Raw genomic sequence first — 22,932 nt, forward strand, 5'->3', positions numbered from 1 at the left:
AAAAGAAGAGAAAAAAAAAAAAAAAGAAAATACCATGGCTTGGGTTAGGTGCACCTTAGTCTTCAAGGGAGACATCTTTCATCTCCATCAGTTGAAAAAGGTCTTTTGCAGCAGATATGCCCAGTGCTATACGTCATCTGATATCTTGAGTACTGCTTCCATTGGTGTCAATTGCAGAACCAAGTAATATGAAATCCTTGACAATGTCAATCTTTTCTCCATCCACCATGAAGCTGTTTATTGGACCAGTTGTGAGGAATTTAGTTTTCTTTATATTGAGATGTAACCCATACTGCAGACTATAGTCTTCATTTTCATCTGTAAGTACTTCAAGTCATCCTCATTTTCAGCAAGCAAAGTTGTGTCATATGCATATCTCAGGTTGTTAATGAGTCTTCCTCTAACCCTGATGCCATGTTGTTCTTCATATAATCCAGCTTCTCAGTTTATTTGCTCAGCATACAAGTTGAATAAGTATGGTGAAAGGATACAACCTTGACACTCCCTTCTTGATCTTGAACCATGCAGTATCTGCTTATTCTCTTGAAACAACAGCCTCCTGAGCTAGGTATAGGTTCCTCATGAGTACAATCAAGTGTTCTAGAATTCCCATTCTTCTCAATGTTATCCATAACTTGTTATGATCCACACAGCCAAATGCTTTTGCATAGTCAATAAAACACAAGGATACATCTTTCTGGGATTCTTTGTTTTCAGCCAAGATGCATTTGACATCAGCAATGATATCCCTGGTTCCACATCCTCTTCTTAATCCAACTTCCATTTCTGGAAGCTTTCTATCAATATAGTTCAACCATTTTTGAATTATCTTCAGAAAGATTTTCCTTGTGTGTGATATCAATGATAATGTTCAATGATTTCCACATTCTGTGGGATCACCTTTCTTTGGAATGGGTACAATATGGATCTCTTCCAGTCAGTTGCCCAGGTAGCTGTCTTCCAAGTCTCTTGGCATAGCTGAGTGAGTGCCTGCAGCCGGGTATCCATTTGTTGAAACATCTCAGTGGGTATTCAGTCAATTCCTGGAGCCTTGTTCTTCACCAATTCCTTCAGTGCAGCTTCAACTTCTTCCTTCAGTATCATTAGTTCTTGAACATATACCTCCTCCTGAAAAGGATGAACATCGACCAGTTCTTTTTGGTATAGTGACTCTGTGTATTCCTCCCATCTTCTTTTGATGCTTCCCACATCATTCAATATTTTGCCCATAGAATCTTTCAATATTGCACTCGAGTCTTAAATTTTTTCCTCAGTTCTTTCAGTTTGAGAAATGCTGAGCATGTTCTTCCCTTTTGGTTTTCTAACTCCAGGTCTTTGTACATTTCATTATAGTAATTGACTTTGTCTCCTTGAGCTGCTCTTCAAAATCTTCTGTTCAGCTCTTTTATCTTGTCATTTCTTCCATTTGCTTTAGATACTCTCTGTTCAAGGGCAAGTTTCAGAGTCTCTTCTGACATCCATTTTGGTCTTTTCTTCCTTTCCTGTCTTTTTAATGACCTCTTGCTTTCTTCTTGGATGATGTTCTTGATGTCATCCCACAATTCCTCTGGTTTTTGGTCATTGGTGTTCAATGCATCAAATCTATTCTTTGGATGGTCTCTAAATTCAGGAGGGATATTATCAAGGTCATATTTTGGCTCTCGTGGACTTGTTTTGTTTTGTTTTGTGTTTTAAATTATAATTTGGGTGAGAGTTTACAATGTAAATTCACTTTTCATTCAGCAGCTCATGTACACTTTGTCTCATGACATTGACTACAATTTCCCACAATGCAACAGCTCCCATTCCACTTCCTCCTCCTAGTTGCCTGTTCTCTCCATGTTCCCTCCATGCACTCCTGCCCCCTGAGCTGTCTCCTGTGCATACACAGCCCTTCTATTCTTCGTGGACTTGTTTTAGTTGTGTCCAACTTCAACTTGAATATGCATATGAGCAGTTGATGTTCTGTTGCACAGTTAGCTCCTGGTCTTGTTTTGGCCAAAGATATTAAACTTTTCCATTGCCTCTGGCCACAGTTATAGTCAATCTGATTCCTGTGTATTTCATCTGGTGAAGTCCACATGTATTGTCATCACTTATTTTGTTAGAAAATGGTATTTGCAATGAATAAGTCACTGATTTTGCAAAATTCTATCATGCAATCTCCAGCATTGTTTCTGATACCAAGGCCATATTTTCCAGCTACCGGTAGCTCTTCTTTGTTTCCAACTTTCGCATTCCAGTCACCAGTGATAATCAACACATCTTGATTGCATATTCAGTCGATTTCAGACTGCACGAGTTGGTAGAAATCTTCATTTTCCTCATCTATGGCTTTGGTGGTTGGTGTGTAGATTTGAATAATAGTAGTATTGACTGGTCTTCCTTATAGGCGTATGGATATTATCCTATCACTGACAGCGTTATACTTCAGGACAGATCTTGAAACAGTCTTTGTGATGATGAATGCCACACCATTCCTCTTTAATTTGTCATTCCCAGTATAGTAGATCATATGGTTGTCTGATTCAGAATGGACAAAACTAGTCCATGTCAGCTCACTAATGCCTAGGATATTGATTTTATGCATTCCATTTAATTTTTGACAACTTCCTATTTTCCTGGACTCATACTTCGTATATTCCATGTTCCAATTATTAATGGATGTTCATATCTGTTTCTACTCATTTTGAGTCATGCCGCATTAGCCAATGGCGGTCCCGAAAGCTTCACTCTATCCATATTGTTAAGGTAGTCTCTACTCTGAGGAGTCGGTTCTTCCCCAGTCAAATTTTGAGTGCCTTCCAACTTGATGGACTCATCTTCCAGCATTATATCAGACAGTGTTTCAGGTCTATTCATAAGGTTTTCCAATAATACATCAGACATTGTTTCACTGCTGTTCATAAAATTTTCACTGGCCAATTGTGTGAGAAGTAAATGACCTCCTCTTCCAACACTGTCTCAGCCTGGAAGCTCCACTGAAACCTATCCACCATGGGTAACCCTGCTGGCATTTTGCAATATGGTGGCATATCCTCCATCCTCACAGCAACATAAGCCACCACAGGACAACAAACTGACAGACAATTTCATCTCCCTTAGTTGCTCCTAACCTCTCTGCATCTGTCTACTTCACGTAACAGCCTAAATAAAGAGCCACCTCCAAGTGAAAAGCAGCCCCCAAGCGAAAAGCAGCCTCCAAGCCCCAGGCCTTCCTATATAAGTCCCCAGCCCAGCATTCGAGGGGCTTAATAATACATTACTACATGTACTGTACTCTGATTACTCCACTATAAAATTGATAACTTCTGTGATGTTTACATTTTATTGCTTTTGCAATTGAATATCATATAGCCTTCTCCCATAAATAGTTCTTTGGTAAATAATACTAATTTTTGTTTTTTTGTTAGTAACTAACTAATTTGGCAACTATAAACAGATACTTTAAAATCTGAAGCATTAATACTATGAGAGTTATTGTCTACACTTTATATCTCATTTGTCCTAATAATTGCGGGTATAAAATCTAGGTCTGTCTTACTCCATGACGTTTAATTTGCTAGTATATAACTTGGCACATAATTAGATTCTGGACAGATGTTAAAATTAGGTATTCATAGATTTTAGAATTAAATGCTGAATAGATATTATTATTGGCATTTTCTACCTTTTAAAGTCTAAGCCTCCTCACCCCCTTTTTTTGACACCCTCTAAATTTTATCTGAAAGTACTGAGTCTTTAAAGATACAGGATATAAAATAATGTAGTTACTGAAAGAGAATAAAATAGCAGAGATTGTAACAAGAGGACAAAACTAAAGAGCCCATTTCATAAATTACCTGGAGTAGTACTGGAGTAACGATGGTACAGCTAAGCAATGTGGGGTTGAATTCTGTTATTTACCAGCCATTGTGACATTGAGCCTATCACCTGTATATATAGTCTGATCTCATTTATAAAAATGGGCTTAAAAAATACCTGCATTTGTGTTTGTTTTGTTTACATTTTGTTGATTAAAGATGTCATTTATCTTTCTGGAGCCATTGTTTGGTTGAATCCCCAAAACTATTGCCCTGAGATAATCTTTAAGCCTTAAACCAAAAATTTCCCCTGAAGTCTTCTTTAAACAAAACAATTGTTTCACTTAACTGGTAAAGAATACCTACTCTGAGCATCGTACTCTTTTAAGAGCTCTCTCTACGGGATCAAACAGACAACAGCAACTCAAAGATTAGATAGAAACTTAGGGGAACAGTGAGTTTATGTTAATGGGGAAGGAACAATTCAAAAAAGTAGAGTGAAAATATTTGCACTATTTGCCGAATGTAATCAATTTCACTGATTAATATTTGTACCAATTAGTGAATTGGTGTATGTTTTGTTAATGATAACAAAAGATAAAATAAAAAAAGATAACATTTATAAAACTTCTCTATTATCTAAGGAGGAGCTCTGATAGCATAGTGCCTAAGGAATTTAACAACTAACTAGAAGGTTGGAGGTTCAAACCCACTAGCCACTCCTCAGAAGGAAGGTTGGGCGATCTACTTCCCTAGTGATTCCACCTCGGAAACCCAAGGAAGGGTCGCTATGAGTCGGGTTCGACTCAACGGCAGTGAGTAGTAGTCCATTACCTGGCACCTAATAGGCATTCATTGTTGTTATTGCCTAATTGCTCTGGCCAGAACTTTCCTTATGATGAATAGCAGTGGTGAAAGCGGGCATCCATGTCCTGTTCCTGATCTTAGAGGGAAAACTTTCCATTTATCATCATCAAGTATTATGTTGTGTTAGCTGTCGTGGAGTCAATTCCAACTCATGGCAACCCAATATGTGCAGAGTACAACTGCTGCAGAGAATTTTCAAGGCTCTGACTTTGAGTGAGTTAGACTGGTTGAGAAAAATATTAATAGTGGAAATGAGACCTATGCTAAGCTCTGAAAGTATAAACTGGATAAAGTAGAAAGAACAATATTTCAGGTAAGTTTATGCTAATGGAGGAAGAACAATTCAAAAAAAGAATCAGATTGCTAGGCCTGTCTCTTGAGACACCTGGATGGATTCAAACTACCAACTTGTTAGCTAGTAATTACATGAACCGTTTGTACCACCCAGGGACTCCTAGGCATTCAAGAGTAGGAGGTTATTTCCAATATCGTTATTGTTACGTCTAAGATAAAGACATGTATTTTATAGAGTAGGGTAAATTTTCCATTTTGGTTTCTAGTTTACAATGAATCAGTAACATTTATGAAAATCACCCTCTAGTAAGTAGCATATAATTTACCAAAGAATGGCCAAATTGAGGTATGTTTGTAAATGTACACTCTGTTTGTTGTATACGCAAATGTTCTTCCATTATTTCATTCTATAGATATTTATTAAGTACTTCTCTTTTTTATATAGCACTGAAGGGAAAGGAAAAGAAATATAAGACACCTTTCAGTTTATTGATAAACTAGACCTATACATTAAAATATTAGACAATATATTTTTTTAAAAAATTGAAAGAGGCCTAGATCACAGTTGCCTACATTTTTAAATGAGAAATGGGGATGATATGTTTAGTATAAAAATTGCCTGATTTATGATATATGTAAAATAAGATCTAATACTTCCATATATTTAGAATAATGATTAGATTTTTTTATGAATCAGATTTTTATCATTATTTTTAATTTGATTAGGTACTTCTATTCAATCAACCCTTGGTGCCAATGGAGTGATATTAGACAACCAACCTATAGTCAAAAAAAGGCGAGGAAGGAGGAAGAATGTAGAAGGTGTTGACATCCTCTTTTTTAATAGAAACAAACCACCTAATCATGTAAGTAAGGATAATTAGAAACTACACAAGTATACTATCTAGTTTTAGATGTGTATTTGGAAAATCTGGCAATGTCCAAGGTTCACAGCAATTGAAATTTGAAAATTTTACTGGAATTTTTACTGTATTTATCCTTCAGAAATAATTACTTCATTGGAATCAAGATTAGAGTGATAAAGCATGTAAATGAAATTTTTATGTAATATTTTCCTGCAGGTTACTATAGGTATACCCACCTCACAGATGTCTACAGGGATAAATACACCTCTTTCCTATACTCAACTTCAAGGAATGCCTGATTTGGAAAGTCCAGTTCCAGTTATTAACCTTAAAGATGGGACAAGACTTGCAGGTGATGATGCACCGAAGAGAAAGGATTTGGAAAAATGGCTTAAGGAGCACCCAGGTTATGTGGAAGATTTAGGAGCTTTTATTCCTGTAAGTGATACCTTAAAAATCTTGGTGTATTTTATTTGTATGATATGTCAATCCTATAATGATGAAACATGAATTCTCTTCTATTTATGCTAAATATTTCTACTGCCCTAGATTTAGGAAAACTATAAAAATACATAATTACCGTCTTTCCCATTATACAATACAGTGTTGTTTTCCATTCCCAATGCAATTGTTTTCAATAATAAAAATCACATCCAATATACAGAGTACTGTGTTAGGTTTATGGAGCTCTGGTGGCGTAGTGCCTAAGGCAAATGATTGCTAACCAGAAGCCTGGTGGTTCTAATCCATCAGTCACTCCTTGGAAGGAAGGTTGGGCAATCTATTCCTGTAGAGATACGACCTCAGAAACCCAAAGAGGGGTTGCTGTGAGTCGGATCCAACTCAACGGCAGTGAGTTTGGTTTTTTTGGTTTGTGTTAGGTTTTAGTGGCACAGTGGTTAAGCGCTCAGCTGCTAACTAAGAGGTCTGCAGTTTGAACCCACTGCTGCTCCATTGGAGAAAGGTGATGCATTCTTGTTCCATAAAGATCACAGCCTTGGAAATCCTGTCAGGCATTTCTGTTTTGTCATACAGGGTCACTGTGAGTTGGAATCAAGCTGATGGCAATGTTTTTTTGTTTTTATGTTAGGTTCAGTGAAGGTTACAAAGTAATAAAACATAATTATTTTCTTCAAGGAGTTTCTTTACAAATAATAATTATTAATCATAGTGAATATTTATTGAGACTTACCAATGTGTATGGCAGTTTGTTATGTCATTTTACACTCACAACAATCATTATAACCATTTTTAGATAAAGAAATTGAAGCACAGAGATTTTAAGTAAATAGTCCAAGGTCACATGGCTAATTAGTTTTTACTCCAGAGTCCAAACTATTTCTTTAGACTTATAACCTCAGTGTTTAATTAACTCTAAGCTCTTCTTCACACTGTAATAATACAGCTTCTTTGTCTCTCCAGATGCACAAGTTTACATTAATCAAAGATGAGAAGTATATTTATTTTGCATTCTCCTTATGCTTTGAAATGCTATTTACTCACCATCTTCTAGGCAAATGCCCCTTTCCAATACATAGGAATCTATATTTGATGTTGTGTTAATTGACACAAATGCTGATGTACCAAATTTTATATCAGCATCCCTTGATATTTCTGTGTACTTAATAAGGTAAAACAATAATGGTGTGTCTTCTGTACAGTAAAACTATCAGGACCTGTCCTGTCTACTTCCATTATGAAGATTTAAATAGATAACACAAGTAAAGCTGTCCACTTGCCTATGAGCTTCTTAAGGACTATTCATATTTTTGTCCTCAGGACTTCATACATAATTTGTGATGTACATCATAGTATATATAGTTCCTCATAAATATTTATTGAGAAAACAATTTAAAAAATTTTTTTTAAATTATAAAGACAATGATTATTTATTAGCAATAATAATAATAATTGCTCTTTTTTTTTTTTTTTTTGTCATGAGAAAGAACCATAAAACCTCTAGCTCTAGAATGATTTTTATGATATTTAGATCTAATATTTTCCATTGCTGTTGTTGTCACCAGAAATAACTTGATAGTCTCAAACAGAGAAAGCCTCAATGTTGGCTTTTAGGTGCTTTTCTTATCCCTAGTTTTCTCAAAGGGTGCTTCATGTTCCCAAAAGTTATTTATTTAGTTTCAAATTAGTAAAGGGCAAGTAGTCTCCTATAAGTATAATGAAAAGAGTTTTCACTAAATGAGGTGGTCAACTATAGAATTAATATTACAGTTTTTAAAAAAATAATGGGGTCTAGTTTAACTATAACTTCTTACCATGTTAGAAAAATAGCATGCACCTACTCATTCAACAGATTTTTATTGAGTGATACTTTGTGTTGGTTATTATTTTTAGTGATTGAGGATATAACAGTGAACCAGATTAAGTTCTCATCCTCATTTCTGAATGATTTTCAAGCTTTTCTCTTTTCACTAAAAAAGCCATTATTATTATTTTGTTAACTTTTATTGAGATTCATCATTTTTACTACAAATAAACCTAATACCATGACACTTAGTATAAAACTTTATGATTAAGATTTTCAAACATTTTTCATATGTTCTTCTAAACCATAGCCATGTGAGATGTGTCCTCCAAAGAATAGATGGATGAAAGGATAGGTGAGTTAGTGAATAAATGAATAAATGAACAAATGAACTTTCATCTATGTCAGTAATCCAATTGACTTGAACACATCTGATGCTAAAGGCATTTGCACAGATTCCCATGTTAAGCTTTGCCTCAGAGCCCTATGGAAAGGAAATTTGCGTTAGTGCTTTCCTGCTCCTCCAAGTGTCACATTTAGAATTTTATAAACCAATTCACTCCTTTGTCTCCTTCTCTTCTGCCCCCACCCTCCAAATTTGTATTCTTTGCCAAGGAAGAAGTCAAAGCCAGTTATTGTGCACAAATTATATCTTGGCTGAAGTTTCTGGTGGTAGCCAAGATAGAAGGAAAAAAAATAAGAAAATTTCTATTTTATAACCATTATTATTTTTGTTAATCATAAGAGGTGCTATCATCCCTGTCATTGTTATTTAGGAGGAGACCAATTAGATGGTCCCATTAGTCAAAGGCATATTCATTTAAAAAAAAAAAAAGTATTTAAATGAAGTATTTGTTATAAAGACTGTAAGATAATAATTTGTGTGATTTACCAAGTGTACTTTACATTAATTATTTTATTATGGTTTCTCTATAACTAAATAATTATAATGTGGTATAGTATATACCATAACAGAAGTATGTGTCATGGGAAAAGATAACTAACTTTCCCTGAGCAAAACATAGTAGGGAAAGATAGAGAGTAGAGCTGGCATTTGACTGGGATCTGAAAATGGGCATTGACCAGATTAGTATAAGAAAAAATGGATATTCTAGGTGTTATAGATCAATTTTAAGAGAGTTAAAAAAGAATACAAGTGTAGGCATTCGTAAAACAGTAACTAATCGGATATAGGGAGCTCTGGTAGCATAGTGCCTAAGGCACTTGACTGCTAACCAGAAGGCTGGCAGTTTAAACCTACCAGCCACTTCTCGGAAGAAAAGTTGGGCAATCTACTTCCATAGTGATACTGCCTCAGAAACCCAAGGACGGGTCACTGTGAGTCAGGTCTGACACAATGGCACATAACAACAATCTGATACAGGGTCTCTGTGGGTCAAAATCAACTCCACAGCACACAACAGCTATTCAGGAGTCCCTTGGTGATGCAAACAGTTCAGTGCTCTATTATTGGCTAGAAGGTTGGTGGTTCAAACCAGAGGCACCTTGGGAGACAGACCTGGCAATCTGCTTCCAAAGGGTAACAGCCTCAAAAACCCTATGGAGCAGTTCTACTCTGTATACTTGGGGTCTCCGTGAGGCAGAGTCCACTTGATGTGACTAACAACAAAAAAGTCTGATAGTCCAGAATGTGAAGGAAAATGAGTAGAGTAATACTAACTTGGATACAAAAACTGAATTAAATCTAAGCTGTTAGGGAAGTGGTATATCTTGGAGAATAGTTTATATATTAGTCTCTTGAAATATTTTGATTGGTTAGAAATACTATAAACATTAACCTCTGCTTTGTTACCAGTTGTAGAGATAAGCACAATGGCTTGATGGAATGAGTTTTTATTTTTATTGTCAGATAAGAGTTATTTTAGCTCTACCACTTGCTCCAACTCATAGCAACCCCTCCTTGGATTTCTGAGGCAGTATCACTGCAGAAGTAGATTGCCCAATCTTCCTTCTGAAGAGTGGCTGCTGGGCTTGAACCACCAGCCTTCTGGTTAACAGTCAAATGCCTTAGGCACTATGCCACCAGAGCTCCTTTTTTTTGTTTGTTTGTTTTGGTTTTGGACCACTAGCTGCATGTATGACCATGAGAAAAATAACCTCTCTGAGCATTAGCATCTTCTTCGTAAAATAAGAATAATACCTTTTAGTATTAAAAGGAGCTCTGGTGGCGTATTGGATAAGACACTTGACTGCTATCTGGAAGGTCAGTGTTTCAAACCCACCAGCCACTCCACGGGAGGAAGATGGGTGATCTACTTCCATAAAGATTTACAGCCTTAGAAACCCAATGGAGGTCGCTGTGAGTTGGAAATGACTCGATTGCAGTGAGTTTGGGTTTGGTTTTTGGTTTTTGTTTTTTTGCATGATTGTATTGATTACATGAGAAAAGATAAGGAAAACCCTAAGTGAGATGAAGAGAAATGGAAGCCACTAACACAGCTAACACAAATTATAAATTGTATTAAAGAACAGGGAAAATCTTAAAAGTTTAAGAAACAGGAGAAAAGGTAAAGAACAATACATTTGGCACTGTGGTTTAAAGCATTGGGCTTCTAACCAGAAAGTCAGTGATTAGAACCCACTGGTCACTTGGGAGACACATGAGGCAGTCTACTTCCATAAAGATTTACAGACTTGGAAATCCTATGGGGCAGTTCTGTAGGGTCACTATGAGTCAGAATCCACTCAGTGGCTTCAGCCTGACCTCTTCAAGTATTATTCTTCAGGACTATCAAGGTGTCACCCTCCAGGAGTATCTTAAGCTTTAAAGAAAGCACTAGCAAATGTTCTTCTCATTTCAGGCGCCGGTCAAAGCACCCTACTTTCATAATAGAACCATAATTGTGGTCATTATGATAGACTTCAATAGTGTTCTAAATGGATAGTTTGAGGAAGAGGTTTACGCAGTACATTTTAATGTATTTTTAGTGTGTGAGTAACTAAATGCTAAATGCTTCAATAATATATAGGATTAGAATCTTGTATCAGGTAATTTATAATATTTGTAATAGTTTTGCATAGGTAAAGATTTTAAGGCTATTTCTTTGTATATTTTAGAGAATGCAGCTTCATGAGGGAAGGCCAAAACAAAAAAGACACCGTTGCAGAAACCCCAATAAATTAGATGTTAATAGTCTCACTGGAGAAGAACGTGTTCAACTGATTAACAGAAGAAATGCTAGAAAGGTATTTACATGTTTATTTATATTGATTCAGTGTTGAAAATCTCTAGAACAGTATTTAATTATGCAGTATTTTCCTAGCAGAACTGGAAATGGGTTGAAGCAAGCAGATTTGTTGGGAAAGACACGGACTATGATTTCAGGCAATCCAACCTCAAATTCCACATCAAGCTATTGAATTCAATAAGTATGTCCTTCAGCATATCTGTGCCTAAGCAGTGCCATTACACTTTGTACGCTGTACATGGCCACTACATTTTAGGCAGTGGTTTGTAACTGGGAGCACTTTTGCCTTCCAGGGTCATGTAGCATTGTCTAGAGACATTGTTGGATGTCACAACTTGGAGGGAAGGAGTGCTATTGGCATCTAGTGGATAGAACCCAGGGATGCTGAACATTCTGCGGTACACAGGACACCCCCACAATATAGTCCAAAATGTCAATAGTGATACAGTTGAGAAACCCTAACTAAGGGGACACCATTCACACCTTAGCCATCCCAGACTTTTATATGCATCACTTCAGTATTCTATGAGATGACAGTAAACTCTGTCTTTCTGTCAAAGTCATCATAATTAATAAATGAAAACAAACCCCTAATTTGCACAAAGGTACCTTATAGTAGATTATAGATAAAGTAGTTTTTTTCTTCTTTATTAATTGATAAATATTTATTTCACCAAATTGCTTATTTTATATTTGAATTGCTAGAGATCCTTTTTATCTCATAGTAAATGATAGAAGACTTTTGGCACCCTTTTGTAAATTTGTGACTTTGATACACTGTTTTACTCTGATAAGCAAACAACAAAATAGATAATAAATAATGGCCATTAAACTTTTCACCCAAAGTACAAAAAAATTGAAAAAAGAAGAAATGGCCTTGCATTAAGAAGAACAAATTTCTCAAGTTCTTTCACTCACAAAGGACCTCTGGTGGCATAGTGCCTAAGGCACTTGACTGCTAACCAGAAGGCTGGAGGTTCAAACCCACCAGCCACTCCTCGGAAGGAAGGTTGGGCAATCTACTTCCGTAGTGCTACTGCCTCAGCAACCCAAGAAGGGGTTGTTATGCGTCGGGTCTGACTCGACAGCACATAACAACATCACTCACAAATTAAATTCTTACATAGATCATGTTAATTCCATGGTTCTGTTTTGCTATCTATTTAATGCCTTTACTACTAGGATAAAAATACATAAACCTCAGGAAAATGATATAGGAACAAAATTAAAATATCAGTAATGAGATAAAAATTATAACAAGGAACCAAACAAGTTCTGGAGCTAAAGAATAAAATAAATGAAATGATAATTTTGCTAGAGGAGTTCAACAACAGATTTAAATAGGCAGAAGAATTAGAGGTCTAGAATGTAAGATTATTGAAATTATCAAGTCTGAGGAAGAAATAAAGAACAAAGAAAACTAAACACATCCTCTGGTAGCATAGTGGCTAAGACACTTGCCTGCTAACCAGACGGCTGGCGGTTCAAACTCACCAGCCACTCCTCGGAAGGAAGGTTGGGCAATCCTACTTCCGTAGTGATACTGCCTCAGAAACCCAAGGAGCGGTCGCTATGAGTCAGGTTTGACTCGACGGCACATAACAACAACAACAAACACATCCTCAGAGACCTTTTTATTTTTGTAAGGTTAGTAGTAATATCCCCACTTTCATTTCTGATTTTAGTTACTTGCATCTTCTCACTTCTTTTCTTAGCCTCGCTAAAGGTTTAGAACTTCTTTTCAACAGCAAACTTTTTTTTTAATTCATTTTCCATAGAGCAGTTCATATGCATTTTGTTTCATGACATTGACTGCAGTTCTCTTCCCACTTTGTCCCTGTAGTTACCTCTTCCCTTTATCTTTCTTTCATATGCATTCCCACCCCTGGAACTATCTCTCTGTGCAAATATAACAAACTTTTGGTACCGTTGATAATTTTTCTACTGTATTTATCTCTAATCTTTGTTATTTTCTTTCTTATGCTGTCTTTCTTTAGTTTCTCAAAGTGTAAACTTAAGTTATCGTTACAAGATATTTCTCTTTTTAATTATAAGAATTATGAGAACACTATAAGCAATTATGGCAACAAGTTAGAGAATTTATATGAAATGAGCAAATTGCTAACACAAATCACCTACACTGACTCAAGAAAGAAACAGACAATCTGAAGAGACCTATAAAAAGATTGAATCAGTAATCAAAATCCTCCAGCGAAGAAAACTCCAGAATCAGATGGCTTCACTGTTGAATTCCTCCAAGTATTTAACACCAATCCTTTTTAAACTTAAAAAAACAGCAGCAGAAGAATACTTCCTAACTCATTCTATGAGGCCAGCATTACCCCGATGCCAAAGCCAGATAAAGATACCACAAAAAAGAAAATTACAAACTAATATCTGTTATGAATATTTATGCCAAAATCCTCAGCAAAATACTAGTAAGATGACTCCAATAGTATATAAAAACATTTTACAACATGACCAAGTGGGATCTATCCCAAGAATACAAAGGTGGTTCAACATATGAAAATATATCAGGGTAATATACTATATTCCTAGAATAAAGGGCATAAAACAAACACATGGTTATTTCAATGGGTGCAGAAAAGTCGTTTGATAAAATCCAGAAGCCTTTCATGATTTAAAAAAAAAAAAAGGAAAACTAGGAATGGAAAGGAACTTCCTCAACATGATACAAAGCATTTATCAAAATCCCACAAGTAACAGCGCACTCAGTGAGAAGGATTGAAAGTAACCTCGCACTCAGTGAGAAGGATTGAAAGCTTTTCATCTAAGGTCCAGAACAAGACAATGATGCTTGCTCTCACAGCTGCTGTTCTGCATTGTACTAGACGTTCTGCCCAGACTAGTTAGGCAAGGAAAAGAAATAATAGACATCCAAATCAGAAAGGAAAAAGTATCAAATTAGAAAGGAAAACTATCTTTAGTCACAGATGACATGGTTCTGTATATAGAAAATTCAAAAGAATTGATAAGAAGGTAACTAGAGCTAGTAAATAAATTCAGCAAAGTTGCAGAGCACAAGATCAAAACTCAAAAACCAGTTGTGTCTATACACCAGCAGTAAGCAACCTGAAAAGGAAATTAAGAGAACAATGGTATCTTGGTATCTACAAGAAAAAATTAACAAGGGTGAATATAACCAAGGAAGTGAAAGACTTTTACACTGAAAACTTCAGTAAATTGCTGAAATAAATTAAATGGAAAGACATCGTAAGTCAGAATATTTAATGTTGTTAAGACCAAAGTACTATACAAAGTGATCCACAGAACTTACAAATCCTATAAAATTCCAGCAACCCATTTGGAAGAAGTGAGAAAAGCCCATCCTCAAATTCATAAAGAATTGCAAGGAGTTCCAAATAACCAGCATAATCTTTGTGTGTGTGTATGATTTGGGTGAAAGTTTATGGAGCAAATTCATCTTCCATATAGCAGTTCACATACACTTTGTCTCATGACATTGACTGTAATCTCCCACAATGCAACAGCTCTTCCCCCACCATAGCCACCTCTTCCCTGTGTCCTTCCCTCCCATGCACTCCTGCCCCCCTGAACTCTCTCCATGTGCGTACACAGCACTTCTGTTCTCCCATGATCTCTACAAGGAATGTATCTGTCTAATATAGATGTTCAGCTTATATGCTTCTCTTTTATTTGGCTAAAAGCCACAGGAGTGGGTTCAGTTCCAGACCTGAAGGGCAGCTAGGGGCCATAGTCTGAGTGGTTCCACCAGGCTCTATCAGACCAGCAAACTAGGTCCTCCCCCACCCCCATTTTTTTTTTTTTTTTTTTTAAATGATTTTGCATTTTGTTCTACATTGTTCTCCACTCTACCCAGGATCTCTTACACAAATCCCCCTCCGAGTAATTGACAGTGGTAGACGGGCACCATCTAGTGTTTCTGGTCTCATAGTCATATAGGTTGAGAATCACATGCTGTACCAATCCCTTAATTAATTGTTAATTAATTGTTTCCATGCATCTTTGATTTCTTCGTTATTCTTTGTTCTGAACAAGGAGAGACCCATCATTGCATCTAGCTGGTTGCTTGCAAGCTTCTAAGATCCTAATCACTACTCACTAAAGTAGAATGTGGAGCAGTATTTCGTGTAGTATGTTATGCCATTTGAGCATGATGTCCCCTGTGACCCTGGTCCTGAGCCCACAGGTTCAACTACTCACTCCCTCTGGGTAGCTGGCTGTGGCCAAGAAGTTACTACAACCTTGTCCCTTGTCAGCTCTACTGTATACCTGGAAATTCTTAGAGACCATACAAATACACTTGTAGAAACATTGTCTGCCAACCCTATAGATGGTCATGGGTACACTCCCCACTGCATAGACATACCTAATCATTTAGCCTGTCCACCCATCTATCCACCTGTATATCCATGTTTGCCTTCACTGACAACACATTACTGTATGTGTAAAAGGGTTTATCTTTATTGTCTGTACCTCCTATGCACCTCTCTCTGTCTTCCTCTTCCTCAGTGCCACCATGTTGATCACTCACATTTGGTACATTGCCCTTTTCTTCACCCAAGTCAATACTTGTCTCTACCTGCCTAGCAGGGATCCCTCCCCTCCCCTTCCCCCCCTAATAACCAACAAAGAAGACTTCCTTCCATGTAAACCTTTCCTTGACTTTTTACAATAATGGACTAATAAAATATTTGTCTTTCTGTGATTGACTTTCTTCACTCAGCATACTATCCTCCAAGTACATCCACATTATGCAATATTTTGCATTTTCTACATTATTCTTTAGGGTTACATAGTATTCCATTGTGTGTATGTACAATGTTTGGTTATCCATTCTTTTCTTGATGAGCACCTAGTTTGTTGTTTTTCTTATGGTTTCTTGAAGTAGTCTTTTTGCTATTGTAAATAGTGCTGCAATAAAGATGGGTGCGCACATATCTGTTCTTGTCCTGGCTTTTACTTTTTTACAATATATACCTAGTAATAGAATTGCTGGGTCAAATGTTATTTCTAATTCCAACTTTTTAAGGAATCGCCATACTGTTTTCAACAGTTGTTTTATCATTTTACAGTTCCAGCAGCAGTGTGTGAGAATCCCAATCTCTCCACATCCTCAACAGCATTTGTTATTTTCTGTCTTGTTGAACTTTGGCATTAGTGCTGGGGTAAGATGGTATCTCATTGTTGTTTTGATTTGCACCTCTCTGATGGCCAATAATCATGAACATTTCTTCATGTGTTTGTTGGACGCCTGAATATCCTCTTTGGTGAAGTGTGTCTATTCATGTCTTCTGCCCATTTTTTATTGGATTATTTGTCTTTTTGTTGTTGAGGTATTAGAGTTTTCTGTAGATTTTAGAGATAAATCCTTTGTCAGATATGTCATTAGCAAATATTTTTTCCCAATCTGTAGTTTCTTTTTTGACTCTTTTGGAGAGGTCTTTGGAAGCACATAAAAATTTAATTTTTAGAAAGTCCCATTCATCTGGTTTATATTCTGCTGTTTGTGCATTTGGGGTTGTGCTTGATAGTCTATTTATGTCATATGTTGTTGTTGTTGTTGTTGTTGTTGTTATATGCTGTCAAGTTGACCCAACTCATAGCAACCCCTCCTTGAGTTTCCGAGGCAGTATCACTAAATTTGCCCCTAGTTTTTCCTTGAGGAACTTTATAGTTTTAGGTTTCACATTTAAGTCTTTGATCCATCTTGATTTTGTTTTTGTGTATGGTTTGAGGTACAGATCTTGTTTCATTTTTCTGCAAATGGATATCCAGTTTTGCCAGCACCATTTGTTAAACAGACAATCTCTTCCCCATTTAATGGATTTCAACTCTTCGTCAAAGATCAGCTGGCCATAGGTCTATGGATCTGTTTCTGGTTTCTCAATTCTATCCATTGGTATATGTGTCTGTTACCATACCAATATCAGGCAGTTTTGACTACTGTGGCCGTATAGTAGGTTTTGAGATCGGGAGTGGGTGACCTCCTACTTTGTTCTTCTTCGATAGTGCTTTACTTATCTGAGGTGTCTTTCCTTTCTGTATAAAGTTAGTGATTGGTTTTTCCATATACTTAAAGAATGTTGATGGGATCTTGATTGGGGGATTGCATCAAATGTATAGATTGCTTTGGGTAGAATGGACATTTTCACAATGTTTTGGCTTCCTTTTCACAAGCATGGTATGTTTTTCCATTAATGTAGATCTCTTTCGGTTTCTGGGAACTCTGGTGTCACAGCGCCTAAGGCATTTGACTGCTAACCAGAAGGTTAGTGGTTCAAAGCCACCAGCCACTCCTAACAAGGAATCCTGGGCAATCTACTTCCGTAGTGCTAACACCTCAGAAACCCAAGGAGGGGTCGCTGTGAGTCGGATTCGACTCAACGACAGTGTGTTGGATTTGTTGTTTTTCTTATAGTTTTTTGAAGTAGTCTTTAATAGTTTTCTTTTTACAGGTATTTTGTGTCCCTGGTAAGATTTAGTCCCAAATATTTTATTTTTTTGGTAGCTATTTTAAATGGTATTGATTTCTTTATTTCTCTTTCAACAATTTCTTCGCTGGTGTAGAAGAATCCAAGTGATTTTTGTATGATGATCTTGTATCCTGCCATGATGCTAAATCTCTCAATTAGTTCCGGTAGTTTTTTTTACTGAGTCTCTTTGGTTTCTATATATAGGATCATATCATCAGCAAATAGGGATATTTTGACTTCTTCCTTACTGATTTGGATGCCTTTGATTTCCCTTTCTTGTCTTACTGCCCTGGGTAGGATTTCCAATACAATACTGAATAGAAGTCGTGATAGAGCGCATCCTTGTCTAGTTCCTTTTCGCAAGGAGAATGGTTTCAGTCTCTCTCCATTGATAATAATGTTGGCTGTTGGTTTTGCATATATGCCCTTCATTATGTTGAGGAATGTCCCTTCCATTTCTATGTTGCTGAGGATTTTGATCAGGAATGGGTGCTAGATTTTGTCAAATGCCTTTTCTGCATCGATTGATATCATGTAGTTCTTTTCCTTTGTTTTATTTATGTGGTGGGCGACGTTGATTGCTTTTCTAGTGTTGAACCATTCTTGCATTCCTGATACGAACACTACTTTGCATAATGTATTATATTTTTGATATATTGTTGGAGTCTAAAAAAAAAGAAACCAACCTCACTGCTGTCTGTTGGCTAGGATTTTGCTGAAGATTTTTGCATCTCTATTAATGAGGGAGTTTGGTCTGTAGTTTTCCTTTTTAGTGATGTCTTTGCCTGGTTGTGGTATCAAGATCATGCTTGCTTCATAAAATGTATTTGGGAGGATTCCATCCTTTTCTGTGTTCTGGAATAGTTTGACTAACATTGGTGTCACTTCTTCTCAGAACACTTGGTTGAATTCTCTGTTGAAACTGTCTGGGCCAGGACTTTCTTTTTGTTGGTAATTTTTTTATGACCCAGTAAATTTCTTCCTTCATTGTGGATCTGTTCAACTTTTCCACATCAGTCTGTGTTAGTTTAGGTAAGTAGTGTGTTTCCAGAAATCTGCCCATTTCCTCTAGATTTTCAAAGTTGTTGGAGTACAGTTCTTCACAATATCCTAATATTATCTTTTTTATTTCAGTTGGTTCTGTTGTGATGTCACCCAATTCATTTCTTATTAATGTTAATTTGTATTTGCTTCCTCTTTTCCTTGTTAAATTTGCTAGTGGTTTGTCAATTTTATTAATCTTTTCAAAAAACCAACTTCTAGTCTTGTTGATTTTTTTCTGTTGTCTTTCTATTTTCTGTTTTGTTGATTTCTACTTGAATCTTTACTATTTCATTTCTTCTGGTGACTATAGGCTTTTCTTGCTGTTCTTTTTCTAATTGTTGTATATGTTGGTTTAAGGAGTTGGTTTTGGCTCTTTCTTCTTTTTTGATATGTGCATTTATTGCTATAAATTGGCCTCTGATCACTGCTTTTGCTCTGTCTCAAAGATTTTGGTATGTTGTATTTTCATTCTCATGTGATTCAAGAAAGTTTTTAATTTCATTTTTTATTTCTTCTGTTGCCCAGTCATCCTTAAGGAGGGTGTTGTTCCATTTCCATGTGTTTGCTCTTTTTCCGTTCATCTTCCTATTGTTGTTTTCTAATTTTATAGCATTGTGATCTAAGAAGATGCTTTGCAGTATTTCAATGTTTTTAAATTTATTAAGGTTTGCTTTATGGCCTAACATATGATCTGTCCCATGTGCACTGGAAAAGAATGTATATTGTGCTGTTGTTGGGTAAAATGCTCTGTAGAGGTCTATAAGATCAAGATGGTGAATTTTATTGTTTAGTTCTTCTGCACCTTTGTTGAGTTTTTTTCCAGTTGTTTTATCTTTCATTGTAAATGGTGCATTAAAGTCTCCTACTATGACTGTGGAGTCATCTATTTGTCTTTTTGGTTCTGTTAAAGTCTAATTCATGTATTTTGAGGCTCCACCATTGGGTCCATAGACATTTATTATGATTATATCTTTTTGTTCAATTGATCCTTTAAACATTATATAATGTCCTTCTTTGTCTCGAATGGTGGTTTTTGTCTTAAAGTCAATTTGATCAGAAATTAATATTGCCACTCCTGCTCTTTGACGCTTGCCAGTTGCTTGATACATCTTTTTCCAACCTTTGATTTTTAGTCTGTTTTTGTCATTATCTCTAAGGTGTGTCTCTTGTAGACAGCTTATTAATGGGTTATGTTTTCTTATCCATTCTGCAACTCTCTGCCTCTTCAATGGTGCATTTAATCCATAACATTCATTGTAATTATCAACAAGTATGAATTTCTTGCGGTCATTTTGTTACATATTTTTTGTGGTGTTCCTGATTTCTTTGTTCCATATAATTTTCTGTTCTGAGCTCATTTTGTTTATGAATCGTGTTGTCATTTCCTTTGTTGCTGTTGGTTTAGTATTTGCCTAAATATTTGTGCATGTCCTCTTTTTTATTGTGATATGAAGGTTTTATCATTTTTCTTTGAGGTTACCCTGTGATTTATAATTTTCTCCCCGAGTTTAGAACAGTCCATTCTATCTGGCAACTCTCTTGCCTTTCTCAGCATTTAGAAGTTCTGTAACTAAACTATTTTTTTCCTCTTGTTGGTTTGTAGTTGTCCTCATGCGCCAATTATTGTCTCTGGTTCTCTGATTATAATCTTGTAAGATTACTTTACTTTGGGTACTTCCATAACTGGCTTGGTTTCTGGCTTATGTTATCATGTATGTTAATGGTTGGTTGTTGTTTGCTACTGTTGGTTCTCTGTTCAAAGGACTCCCCTTATTATCTCTTGCAAGGTTGGTCTGGCTTTAACAAATTCCCTTAATTTCTGCTTATCTGGAAATCTCCTAATTTCACCATCATATTTGAGGGATAATTTTGCTGGGTATATAATTGTTCATTGGAAATTTTTCTCTTTCAGGGTTTTATATATACCATCCCATTGCCCTCTCGCCTGCATGGTTTCTGCTGAGAAATCAGTGCTTAGTCTTATTGGTTGCCCTGTGTAGGTAACTTCATTTTTCCCATGCTGCTTTAAGGATTCTCTTTTTGTCTTTGGTTTTGGTAAGCTTGATTATGATATCTCTTAATGATTTTCTTTTGGGGTCTATCCTGTTTAGGGTTTGTTGGAATTCCTGTATGGATATATTCTCATCTTTCATCGTATCAGGGAATTTCTCTTCCTGTTCTGGAATTCTAGTTATACAAAGGTTATTACTTTTGATGGTACCCCACATGAACCTTAAGCTTTCTTCATTTTATTTTGGTCTTTTTTCTGATTGATCCCTTTCCATAGAAGTATTCAGGTAATTGTCTCCAATCTCATTAATTCTGTCTTGCGTTGATTTGATTCTACTCCTTTGTCCTTTCAATGTGTTATCTATTTCTGAAAATTTTGTATTAATCTGGATTTCTATCTCTAGATTTGTATCATTTCTAATTTTTCATTTATTTTGTAATTTTGTTGTTGTATTTTCTTCTGAAATTGTTCTAGGGTTTTGTCAGTGTTTTCCTTGATCTGCCTCTCAATTCGTGGAAGGTATCTAAGTATAATTCTTTTCAATTCCTTATCAAGGAGTTCCAATGCTGCTTTTTCCTCGGGGATGTATTCTAGGTTTACATCTTGCCTCCCTTGTTTCTACTGCTTTATCTTGCTTCTTTGTGTAGACTGTGATAGTCGGTTGTCTCTGAGACATTGTGACATTGTTATATATATATTTAATTGGTGATTGTATGTTGGAGTGATTCACCTAAGATTTTTGTTTTCCGTGGATGTATTTGAATAAGCAGGGTACTTTGCTCTTCTTTTCACTAGTTGGCAGCACTTGTGCACTCACCACTTGTCTCCTGGTGGGTGTGATAGAGAATGATATTGACTGCCCAGATCTCTGTTAACTGTTTTTGAAGAGCATTTAAGGATGAGTCAAAGTTTGTACTGGTGGTCGTTCATTGTTGGCCAGTTGGTGCAGAAGGAAGTGGTGGCTCTCACTCAATAAGTGTAGCTGCAGGAGGTGTGGGTGTGGTTGGGTTGTATGGGCACAGTTGCTGTCCCCCATTCAGTCAAAAACAACAATTTAAAAAAAATTAAAAAGTAAAAGCAAGAGGACAAAAATCACACACCACATAAACACATAGGGAACATCACCAAAAAGAGGGGAAAAAAAAAAAGAGGAAAGGCAATAAATGAGAGAAAGTTTTTAAAGAAATACTTTAAAAAGCCAAAAGAAATATAAATAGAAAAATGGGGGGATAAGAAAAAAGAGGTAAAGTAGGAGAATAATGAAGGGAAAAATGCAGAAAGGAAAATAAAGAATGGGGAGAACCACAAGAAAGAAAAAAATTGGAATCAGGGAAAGAGAAGAGAGAAAAAGGCCAAAAACTAGAACTTTGGAAGAGAAGAAGAAAGAATAGTAATAAAAAGGACAAAAAAGAAAAAATAATTATTATTATAATTTTAAAACAGACAAAAACAAACTAAAAAAGAAAAGAAAAAAAATTGGGGCAGGGCACCCAGGCTCCATCAGGGCACACAGACTGGGATGGAATTCTTGCCACCGCAGAAGGTGGGTAGGAATGAGGGATGGCTGCACCTTTCCAGTAGTCAGTGTCTGGAATGTCCTTGCAGTCCCTGGCAAGAGGAGTCTATTCTTATGTCCCTCAAATCTGAAAGAGTGCTGTCACTTTAAATATCCCAAACAGTCCACTTGTAAATATTCAAAACGTCAGCTGAAAGTCCACAGCTCAGCCTGTCGCCCTCTTCGCTGCTTCCCCTTTTATTCACCAGCCACCAATGTAGTCTTCCATGCAACCCTGGCTACCAGGGCCAATTTTTAGGTTAATCCTTAGTTCCTAACACCACTTGGCAATATCCAAGCTGTCTGTACCGTCAAGATGACTAACATTCTGCAGCTTTGTATATCTCCTTTTTCATTGTTTTCATGCACTAGTTGGAGTTCAGTCCACTTCTGTATCCTTCCTTTCAAAGCTCAGGGCTCCAGGATTATCTTCTGTATCTGTGTTAACTGGTCCCTCTTTTCTTTATTGAAGAGGGTCTGTGTATTTGTCTGCCTCTTCCGCCGTCTTACTGGAATTCTCCAGCTAACATAATCTTGAAAA

The 22,932-nt window shown here is 36.3% G+C and overlaps 1 protein-coding gene across 1 annotated transcript in view; it reads left to right on the forward strand.

Annotated features, from left to right (window-relative positions):
- CHD9 (chromodomain helicase DNA binding protein 9) overlaps positions 1-22,932 on the forward strand; it is a 178,760-nt gene that overhangs the window by 149,835 nt on the left and 5,993 nt on the right. The window contains exons 35-37 of the mRNA XM_042781796.1: positions 5,691-5,830; positions 6,047-6,268; positions 11,172-11,300. Of these exons, the coding sequence (XP_042637730.1) occupies positions 5,691-5,830; positions 6,047-6,268; positions 11,172-11,300 (491 nt within the window). The remainder of the gene's footprint in view (positions 1-5,690; positions 5,831-6,046; positions 6,269-11,171; positions 11,301-22,932) is intronic.

Source organism: Orycteropus afer, unplaced genomic scaffold (genome assembly GCF_000298275.1).
Source record: "Orycteropus afer afer isolate SDZICR_OR568_19922 unplaced genomic scaffold, OryAfe1.0 scaffold00009, whole genome shotgun sequence".
NCBI classification, from domain to species: Eukaryota; Metazoa; Chordata; class Mammalia; order Tubulidentata; family Orycteropodidae; genus Orycteropus; species Orycteropus afer.